The sequence below is a fragment of the Suricata suricatta genome, chromosome 13, assembly GCF_006229205.1.
Source record: "Suricata suricatta isolate VVHF042 chromosome 13, meerkat_22Aug2017_6uvM2_HiC, whole genome shotgun sequence".
NCBI lineage: Eukaryota > Metazoa > Chordata > Mammalia > Carnivora > Herpestidae > Suricata > Suricata suricatta.
Window position 1 is genome coordinate 5768793 of NC_043712.1, and position 10804 is coordinate 5779596.

Below are 10804 nucleotides of genomic sequence, written 5' to 3' on the forward strand. Positions count from 1 at the left end.
GGATGGCTCACGTTGGATGGCCGGCGTCAGAAGTTTTGGGCCAAGCTGGCCGGCTGGGCTGTTTTTCAGTAGAGGAATCGTTTCCAGAAGCTCTGTCCCTTTTGTCTGCCCCCCCACCCCGTGTCCGGTTCAAAGGCAAGGTTGTAGCTCCGGCGTCATGTTGGGGGTGGACATCCAGAGCTGGGATCTTGGAGAGTCAGACTCAGCCCCTCGACCTTCGGTGGGGGCAGGGGTGAAGGCAGGGCAGCTTTAACGCCCAGAGGCACCGACACAGGCACCCGGACCACCCTGCCTCCTCCCTGCCTCGGCCCCCATCCTGGACGTTGGGTCCTGGGACCCAGCGGGGACAGGTGCAGTCACCCGTTGAGTCCTTCCTCAGAGCTGAGTGTCTGGTGGGTGGGAGCCACATTCACGTGTCCTCCAGGTGACGACTCTGGGCTGAGAGGAGGGCTGTGAGGTCGTAGCGGGGTTTGAAGGGGGTGTCCGGCTCCGCCACCTGTGGGGGGAGGGGATGGACTTCTCGACAGCCAGGTGCAGGGGGCCAGCGCCTCTGTCTTCATTGTGAATTCAGGGACAGAAGGAGGGAATCCCGAGAGCGCCTTTCTCCCTGGTCGCTGGGGAGGGGCCGAAAGAAACCTTCCCTGAGGCTGTCCCTGGGGCTGACCCTGGGGCTGACCCCTCAAGGCTCCTGACTATCCCAACTGTGAGATCCCCTCCCAATTCTACTCTGGGATTCCCGCTCAGCCAGGAAGGAGCCGAGGAGCCACACCTCAGGCAGGTGACAGATGTGGCCTCTGGCTACTCTGCCCACTGGCTTTGGACCTGGGGCAAGTCCTGGAGCTGTTTCCTCATCTTCAGAGTCAGGAGCGTGTTAAGGCCGCAGGCGCAGCTCGTTCTTGGGAGTGCATCGGGAGGCCTGCCCCTAGTCCCTGGGAGAGGTAGCCCTCGGGCTTCGGACCCACAGGGGCTGCTCTGTACTGTCATTGGCTCCAGGCTGGGCAGGCTTGTGTCCCAGGTCTGTCTTTAGGAGTGAGCCACAGCTCCGACCAGGGACTAGGACCCTTTGAAGGGAGTTGTGGGTCCACGGGTCTGTGCCAGGCATCAGAATTGGTGATTCCATGAGTGCAGGGCGAGTGCAGAGGGATTCCGGGTGTGGGGGCTCTGATCCTGACCATGACGGGCCTCAGGCATGGGCCACCGAGGTGGGGGCGGGGGGGACCCAGCAGGGCTTGGGGACAGGGGTCACCGGGACTCATGAGTCAGAGGCGGCAGCCTTTGCCATTGGATGAGCAATCACGAAAGCGTGCTGCTGAGATCTGGGTGTGCGGTGGGGGTGGGGCTGGTGAGCGCTGGGCGTGGGCCTCCGGTGACCGAAGTGTGACCTGATGTGTCTGCTGTCAGCAGACAATTCACGGAGCACCTTCCAGATGCCGGCCATTCCCGGTGCCGGGCACGGGGCGGAGGCCTCTCCAGTTCTCTCCTGCACCATTTAATACAGAGCTCACAGCTGAGGGAGCTGAGACTCAGGGGAGTGAAGAAATGGGCAATTGGTCTGTGTGGAGCTGTCAAACCTTCTCATTGTTCTTAGTTCAAAGTCCAGGGCCTTAAGTGCCTCCCCGGCCCCCAGCAGCTTCATCTTGGGCCTCTGTCCCTCGCTCTCTATCTTCTTCTGACCTCAGGGCCTTTGCACATGCTTTTCTAGATATCTTCAATGCTATTTCTCCAACCTGCCCTCTGTCTGGTTAATATTGTTGCCTCCTTCAAACCTCAGCTTGAAGGCCCCTGCCTCAGAGAAGCCTTCTCTGACCCCCGGACTTGGTCAGGGCTCCTGCAAAGATTCTCAAGGCCAACCTTGTCTTCTATTTTTTAGTGCTCACCACCAGTCTTCCCTGGTTCATAGGCAACTTCCCTATCCGACTGTGATCTTCCCGAAAGCCGGTCTGTTCTGGCTGCTATAACAGTGTCACATGGACTGGGGGTGGGGTTGGGGGGGCTTGTAAACAGCAGACTTATTTCTCACCATTCTGGAAGCTGGGAAGCCCAAGACCAAGGTGCCTGGAGATTCCTGCCTGGCGAGGGCCCACTTCCTGGTTCACAGAGGCCATCTTCCGGCTGTGCCCTCCAGCGGCAGAAGGGGCGAAGGCGCTCTCTGGGGTCTCGTTTCTAAAAGCACTAATCCCGTCCACAAGGGCTCCCCCTCATGACCGAGTCACCCCCAAGGGACCCCCTCCTAACGCCACCGCCTTGGAGGTTCGCCTCCAGCATATGACTCTGCGGGGACCATTCAGTCTGCAGCAGCCTCGGCACCCGGTGAGCGAACTCTTGCTGATTTATTCCAGGCGTTTGCCAACCCCGAGGACGCCCTGCGACACGGAGGCCCCCAGTACTGCCGGAGCGACCAGGATGTGGACCGCTGCCTCAGGCAAGTGCTGCTGGAACCCGGCCTGGCCCGGTCTGCCTCCCCGCCCCAGGCCCACTCTGGGGGCTCCCATGGGCCCGAGGTCTTCTACCTTCCCGATCCCCTCAGAGAGTTCTAATTTACTCATCGATTTAATTTTTTTATTGTTTTTATTTATTTTTGAGAGAGAGAGCGAGACAAGAGTATGAGCTGGGGAGGGGCAGAGAGAGAGGGAGACACAGAACCGGAAGCAGGCTCCAGACTCTGAGCTGTCAGCACAGAGCCTGATGTGGGGCTCGAACCCACAAATCGTGAGACCATGACCTGAGCTGAAGTTGCACGCTTTACCAACGGAGCCCCCCAGGCGCCCCTATTGATTTAGGGAAAGTAATACAGGCTCATGACTCAGGATTCCACACTTCGAGAAGGATGCCCAGGGCGGACTCAGCCTCCCCCCACCTCTCTGGGGCCAAACGCTGTCCCTACCCGGTGTCCGTGCATCTTCCTAGGGACACATTCCACATGAACAAATGCTTTTTTGTAAGCGTTTTTCTCTTCACCCCCCAAAGTGTTACCGTTTGCCCACCGGCGCCTTCGCATAAAGACGGGGGCCGCATCAGCTCCCCGCGGGGTCTCCTTCACGGGTCAGGTCAGCGCTGCAGGATTCAGGCCCTTCCTCTGCTGAACCAACGGCCTCAGCCCTGCCCCGTTCCCTCCAAAGCTGTTTCTCTGTAAGGAACAGAGTGCGTCAAAACCTCTTGCCTCTGGCTTCGTGCAGCGGTGTGAGCACAACCACAGATGCATTCAAGCCGCGAGGGATACTGTGTGAGCCTGCCTACCTGCACCTCCACGCTGAATTTTTAAAATGTTTTAATGTTTATTTATTGCTGACAGAAACAGAGACACAGACAGAGTGTGCAGGGGAGGGGCAGAGAGAGGGGGGGAGACACAGAATCAGAAACAGGCTCCAGGCTCCGAGCCATCAGCACAGAGCCCGACGCGGGGCTCGAACCCACGAACAGCGAGATCATGAGGTGGAACAGCCACCCGACTGAGCCACCCAGGCGCCTCCGGTGTCTCCACTGCGGAGGTGGTATTCCTCCAGGGGGATGGGTGAAAATTTGTGTTTTGGTTTGATTTTGCGTTTCTGTCCGGAGTGAAGTTGAGCATCACTCCTTCTGCCCAGCGACCCCGCAGTCGGTCAAAAACAATTTTTCTCCTGATGAAAGTCAGAACTGCTGACGATCACCCGCAATTTGGGTCGCGATGCAAACACCGAGGACAAAGGGAGATAATCCCCGCCCACCGGTAACACTTCCTCCATCCAGCTCCTTCTTTGAAAACGTTTCTCATAAAGTCTCTTGTGCAGGGTATGCCCAGGGCAGAGTTCTGATATTTCTCTTTCAGTTAACGTTATTTCATGAGCATTTTCCACGTCAGTCAATGTTACTCAAAAACTGATTCATTAAAAATAACTGTGTAAAATGGGGCACCTGGGGGGCTCAGTTGGCTAAGCGTCCGACTTCGGCTCAGGTCGTGATCTCGCGGTCCGTGAGTTCAAGCCCCGTGTCGGGCTCTGTGCCGACAGCTCAGAGCCTGGACCTGCTTTGGGTTCTGCATCTTCCTCTCTCTCTCTGCCCTTACTCTGATCATAGGCTATCTCTCTCAAATATAAAAATAATAAAAGCATTGAAAAATTAAAAAAAATAGCTGTGTAAAATCCCATCAGAGACTAAATGTGGATTTCACGGCACCCGTCTGACTGTCGGGTTTTTGGCAGTCGGTTCTCGGCTGGCCGACCCCGGTGGGCTGGAGGCGCATTTTCAGGGGGCAGGAGCTGTCAGCGAAGCTGAGGGACAGGCCGGAGGCTGGGCAGTGCACAGGGAGACAGGAGACAAACCCTCCCGTAGTTCCCAGTGCCTTCCCCTGCACTGCGGGCCGAGATGGGTGGGACACTGAAGTATAAATAATAGAGATTCTTTCCTTGGGAGAGAGCGCTTTTTTTCTTTTCATTTTCTTGGCCATTGAAAATGATGTGCATACTTGTGGTTTTTAAAAATGACAGAGATGTGTAATGTAGGAAGTGAAACCCTTTGCTGCTGCACTCTTTCTAATATGACTAAGGAATGTGGTTCCTCCTATGAGGTCTGTCTGTTCATCCGTCCATCCATCCATCCATCTGACGTGCAGGGAGCGCTGCTCTGCAGGAAGTGCTGTGCTAAGCACTAGTTTTCGTTAGTGGACAAAGGCCATACCCAGAGCGGGATCCATATCGCTGACCCCATCACACCCTCCCCAGGGTGACTCCCCTGGGCTGGGGGGGGGTTGGGCTGAGTACCGGAGGCAGCAGGCTGCCGTGGCCCTGGGTGGCCTGAGCTGGCTCCTGCGGCCACCAACGGGGGTGCGCTTAGCTTCTCGCGGGGCACGTGCACTCCACGTAGCAAAGCTCATGTGTGGCACGGGAGAGGTCACGGGAGCTTGCGAGCACTTGGGTTAATTTTTACTGGCTGCCATCAAGCCGAGGAGAGAGAGCAGACCCGGGTGGTGCAAAGATGTCTCTAGGTCCCCAGTATAATTTCTTCTTCTGACCAAAATGACCCACTCTCTGTAGTAGTGATGCTCAAATGGCTGGAATTCAATTCAGCACATTTTTTAAAATGTTTATTTTTATTTTTGAGAGAGAGAGAGAAAGGCAGAGTGTTAGCGGTGGGGGGCGGTGCAGAGAGAGAGAGAGGGAGACACAGAATCCGAAGCAGGCTCCAGGCTCTGAGCTGTCAGCACAGAGCCCGACGCGGGGCTCGAACTCAGGGACCGCGAGATCATGACCTGAGCCGAAGTTGGACGCTCAACTGCCCCAACCATCCGTGTGTCCCAGTTTGGCACTTTTTGAACACCTCTTACCAAATAACGTTTTATATCCATTCAGCAAGTTTTTGTTGGTGGAGGGAACATGCCACGCACTGGTATTTATTGGGGACTTACCACGGCAGGCCTGGGAGTGCCCCCAGGGCTCCTCCGCCTCCTGCCTTCACATAATATCCTGCAACTGTGAAGGTGCAGGGCTCAGAGAATCACACATCCTACATCCCCTGCTGGAGAACTTGCTGGAACCTGAGGGGGTCATGCCCTAGAAGCAGAAGTTAGTTAACTATTAGACCAGAGTTTATGATGCAGTCAAGGTCACCCTCCTGCACAAATGGGAAAGCACTTAGGTCTTGGTTCTTGGAGGATAAATCGGCCTTGCAGATTAGCCCCACGCCAGAACCAAAACGTGAGCCTGGCTTTGGGAGAAGCCAGGAGCCAGATTCCCAGGGAAATGCTGAAACCCGGCCACCTTTCCTGACACCAACCCGAAGCCTCCTGGTCAGGTGCCTTTGGGCCAAATCCTGAGTCTGTGTCCGTGAAACCTCAGGGAGGGGGTATCGAGTAGCCCCAAGGGAGGAAGACAAACACTTGACCCGGGTTTGGCAGCCCGAATCCGACTGAACTGGTTTGCCGAGAGATCATCCCGGATCGCAGCTCTACTTTGAGTCCCTTCGATTTCTGTGGACGGTGAACTGAGGCCAAGGAGCGGGTTGGAGGCACTCGGAACCCGAGAGGGTGAGATTAGCATTCAGGGTCATGGCCAGGACGAGGCTGGGGATGGTGGCGAGGAAGACGGCAGGTGCATCAGGACGCAGCCCCTCAGTGACAGCCCTGTTCTGAGCACAATGTAGATAGATGTCAACCCGCTGGGCCCCTGCCACCTCCCTGGGAGTGTGCTGTGCTCTCTGGAGGCAGAGCGGGCTGGCCGAGGCCGCACGGCCCAGCCCAGGCTCTGTGCAAACGCAGTTTTGCTCCACTTTATACCTGCCCTTGAGATTGAGCAACGGTGAAAGCTGCCTTCAAGTTCACGGCCAGTGTGGGCGGCGGGGAGGCCCAGGGATGAGGTGGGACCTGCTGCAGCTGTCCCTGCCAGCTGCCCAGGGGCACTCGCAGATCTCCGGCTCCCCACCCTGCCGGCAGCCAGTGTTGCAACGTCTGGGGAGGGGGAGGGGCGGCCGGGGGCCGCAGGAAACCCAGCAAGTCCAGTCTGGCGGGGATTTGCTTTGGGTGACTTTTATGTTTAAAAGGGGTTGTTATTGGAATGACACGTTTTGCCCAACCGGCTCTCCTGGCTCTCCGGTACGTGACTCCCTCCGCGTCTCTCAGTTCACATCCGGGGCCCCCCCCCCCGGCAGGGGGTGGGGGGGATGAGTTTTCTTGCCTCACCTTTGATTTCCCCACAACTCCCTGTCCATGACACCACTTGTGGCTTTGGCTTTGTGGGACACCCCCTCCTCCCCCGCTGTGGTTTGGTTCCCTACTAGAGAGAGGAGGGAGAAGGGAGGGACTGGCCGGGCAGCTCCCAGTGAGGGGGCCTGGGTGCTGGGGGTCAGAGCCTCAAGGCTTTCTCAGCCTCCCCCCCCCTCCCGCCACCTCTTCTCCCTCACTGGTGACCTTGGGGCCCTCTGGTCCCAGAGCTGGAACTCGGAGGTGGGCTCAGGGCCACGGTGTGGTTTTCTGCAGGGACTGCCCCTCCCCGCCTCTCTGTTCTGCCCCTAAGAACCGGTCCCCGCCCGCCAGGAACTTTGCCCATCCCCCTCCCACCTCTCCACCCTGCCCCCCTTTGTCTGCTCTTTGGGGTTTGGCCAATGACATCTTTCTAAAAACTGACTCACTCGGCAGATGCGAACGTGCTCTTTAAAGGACAGTGTCTGAATGAATGGGTTTCAGAGGCTTAGTAGGGACGCCTTCCCGGAAACTTTCAGATAAAAGTGTCACAAAAATGCTCACCCAGGTGGGTCATCTGTGATCGCAGACCCATTTCCGACACTGCAGCTTCGTTTAAAGGAACGAACCTGAGGGGCTCAGACTCTTGATCTCGGCTCAGGTCAGGGTCTCACGGTTTATGGGATGGGGCCCTGCGTCGGGCTCTGCACGGACAGTGCGGAGTCTGCTTGGGATTCTGTCTCCCTCTCTCTTTCTCTGCCCCTCGCCCCTCCCCTGCTCTCTCCCTCTCTCTTAAAGTAAATAAGCATTAAAAAATAAGAATAGCAATAAAGTAGGTTTTCCAAGGGTGTCCCTCTAATGGGGATGTTGGGGTGCATGGCCCCATTTCCGCGGACTAGAGAGAATGGCCTTAGAGGAAGGCTTGCCGACCCCGCATAAGTGAGGTGAGGGACTTGCTTGATCCGGAGCTGCAGTGCCCCCCAACCCCAGCTTTTGTTCTTTCCCACGGCCAGGATCCCACCAGGGCCTTGCTCTCCTTCCCCGACACTGGGTGAGGCCTGGCCCTCCGGCTTCCCCTGAGGCTGGGTCCCCTGGTGGAGGTTTGGGAAGTGGGGGGCTCACATTGGCTCCGGGATATGGGGCAGGAGAGGCCAACTGCTGTGTCCTGAGTTTGCCCTAAGAAAGATCCAGGCCGCTGGGTTAACGGGAGCTGTTGTTGGCTCCGTTGGTTGAAGTCCGGGCCCCAAGCCCCACTTCACAGGACCCCTCTCCTGTTCTCGACCTGCCCCGCTCCCTCTCAGACCACCCCTCTCCAGACTCAAGGGTCACTTTTCTGTGCCTTGAACTCTTTATGCTCATCCCCCACCTCAGGGCCTTTGCACTTGCCACTTCTGCTCCCTGGAAAGCTCTTCCCTCGCCCCAGGGGCCAGTCTATGATTCCTGATGGTTTAGGCTTCAAATGTTTCCTCCCCTGAACACACCCCCCACCCAGGCACTGGGCCAAGACCCCTGCACATTGGGCTGCCGAATTAGGGCTGCGAATTAGGGCCGGCTTCCTGTTCTGCCCAGCCCTGTTCCCTGGGTCAGGCCACATACCACGGACCTTGCCTAAGGCCCTTTTTGCAAGTGGGAGGGAAAAGAAAATCTGCTTCAGGCTATCACACAGGAGCTGCCGGCCTGGTGGCAGCTGGAAGGGGCTGGAGGAGGGACCTGGGTTCCCCTAGCCTCGTGCATGCGGCCTGCCCTGGGGGGAGGTCACGGCCCCCCTCCTGGGTTCCTGTTTATTCTTCCAACATACTGTCTCTGTCTCCGCCTTCAGTCCCTGGTTCGGTCTCTAATTTATGGGACTCGACCTTCCCGCCTCCTCTCCAGCGAAACTGTTCGTTAGCAGGAGTCATGGAAAATGTGAACCAGCCCTTAGCAGAAGTGCATTTACGGCCAGGTTAGACACAGCCCCTCCGCCCCACTCCCCACGCACACTCACAGGCTTGATCATTTTAAACGAAGGGGTGCCTGGGGGGCTCTGTCGGTCATGGTCCGACTTAGCTCAGGTCATGATCTGACTTAGCTCAGGTCATGATCTCGCGGTTCGTGGGTTCGAGCCCCACGTTGGGCTCTGTGCTGACAGCTAGCTCAGAGCCTGGAGCCTGCTCTGGATTCTGTGTCTCCCTCTCGCTCTGCCTCTCTCTGTCTCTTAATAATAAATAAAAACATTAAAATTTTTTTAAATAAACAAACAAACAAAAAGAAACAGGACGGTGTAGAGGAAACGAAGAGCTTCCCCAGGGGCTGGTGACTGGTTGGCTCCCATGAGTAGAAGTCATTGTTAGTCCCATCCCTGAAAGCGGTCGGAGCGCTTGCTGATGTCGGGGGCAGGACCAGACAAGACGGTGAGGCCAGGGTTTCAGGCGCGTGCTCTTAAGCTCCAGCGCCTGCCACCGGGGAGGGCCCTGAGGACCCCTGCCCGGGTGGGAAAGGGCATGGGTTCGAGTCAGACCTAGGCTCCACCTTGGCTCTCGACCTCCCGGAGCCCCACTTTTCCCAGCTGGTGTCCAGGGCCCGAAGGCAAGAGTGTGGCCGGGGCCAGGTCCTGGGGTGCCCCAGGGCTTGGTAGGAAACCCCAGCCTGCCTGGCACGGCCACCAGCCCATCAGTGGGGTTTTATGTGCCAGGCGCCAGCTTGCCCCTGCTTGTGTGTCCCTTTCTCCCGGCCACGTCTGGACTCGAGTCCAGCACCCCGAGCTGGTCCCTCTCGATGCCATGCCTGGCTGACCGCACCCCCTTGCCTCCCCAGAGCCCACCGGAACGACATGGAGACCATCTACCCCTTCCTGTTCCTGGGCCTTGTCTACTCCTTCCTGGGGCCCCGCCCGTTCGTCGCCCAGATGCACTTCCTCGTCTTCTTCCTGGGCCGCATGGTGCACACCGTGGCCTACCTGGGCAAGCTCCGGGCACCCACTCGCTCCCTGGCCTACACCCTGGCCCAGCTGCCCTGCGCCTCCATGGCCCTCCAGATCATCTGGGAAGCCGCCCGCCACCTGTGACCAGCGGCTGACCACCGCTCAGCCACCGCGAGCCACTGTGACTGTACCCGGGAGTGGCCAGGCGGTCCCTTCCAGACTGTGCTCGGCCCGGGGACCTGGTTTCTGGCGACCCACCGCGCTCAGGATCCCGGGCACTGCGAGCCTGTGTGTGTTTGCCCGTGTGTGCGCATGCGTGTGGGCGTGCCTCGTGGATTTCCAGGTGAAGTGACTGCCTGGACCATGGAGCCACGGGATCTCGAGACAGACGGAACATCCTTCCGCTCAAACACCAGCGCTGGATCCAGGGCTGTCCTAACCGCAGACTTGGGAGACCCCACCCCGAGATTCTGATTCGGCTAGTTTAGAGGGGAGCCCTGGGCATCTGCGTTTCTATAAAGCTTCCCCGTGCCCCCGCGAGGGCCGGCCCGGGAGCCACACTGCCAGGCCCCTGGAGAAGCAGGACCCCGGACCGGGTGGGGTGTATGTTGCAGTGTCTTTCGTGGAGGGGGTTTGGCGAGGTGGGTGTGGGGTCCGTTTCCGGGTGCCCTGTGCTCAGTGTTCGTTCCTCTGCTGGATCCTCCCCCCGCCTCAAGTGCAGGGGCCCATAGGAGGGGCCCGCAGTGAGGGTCGCTGCTCTTCCGAGGAGTTAGTCTCTCCTAAGGGCCACAAGGTAAAGGGAATGGACCTTGAATGATGAACCGCTGAAAGGAACTTTCTGGCTCCTTTGGTATCTGCCAGATTTGAAAACCACAAATGTCACCCCTGTGTGCCTCCTAGGCTCTTGTTCTAAGATACGTGAAGATGTGTGTGGCTTTAACCATTAAACGGAAGGGTCTGTCCAGCTCGGCCCCCCCTCTCCCCCTGCAGCCCCTTGGCTCCCCGTGCCTGGTGTCTGTCACTGCCCGAGGGGGACATTTTCATGGGACATTTCTGTTGGTGTGTGTCTGGGGCCAAACTGACAGGTCAACATCTCTGGAAAAGACACACACACACCTGACTGGGGCGTTCGGTCATGCAGCCGACATGCAAGGTGTCCTGAGACCCCCACCCCCCGCCCCTGCCCCTCCCACGGTGAGATGCTCTGTCGACTCCATCTTTTACAGAAGAGGACACCGAGGCTCCAGGAGTGGGCA

General features: G+C 58.1%; 1 protein-coding gene across 1 annotated transcript in view; it reads left to right on the forward strand.

The window, feature by feature from the left end:
* PTGES (prostaglandin E synthase) overlaps positions 1-10537 on the forward strand; it is an 11924-nt gene extending 1387 nt beyond the window's left edge. The window contains exons 3-4 of the mRNA XM_029920411.1: positions 2340-2422; positions 9443-10537. Of these exons, the coding sequence (XP_029776271.1) occupies positions 2340-2422; positions 9443-9692 (333 nt within the window). The 3' untranslated portion in view covers positions 9693-10537. The remainder of the gene's footprint in view (positions 1-2339; positions 2423-9442) is intronic.
* Positions 10538-10804: the final 267 nt, after the last annotated feature.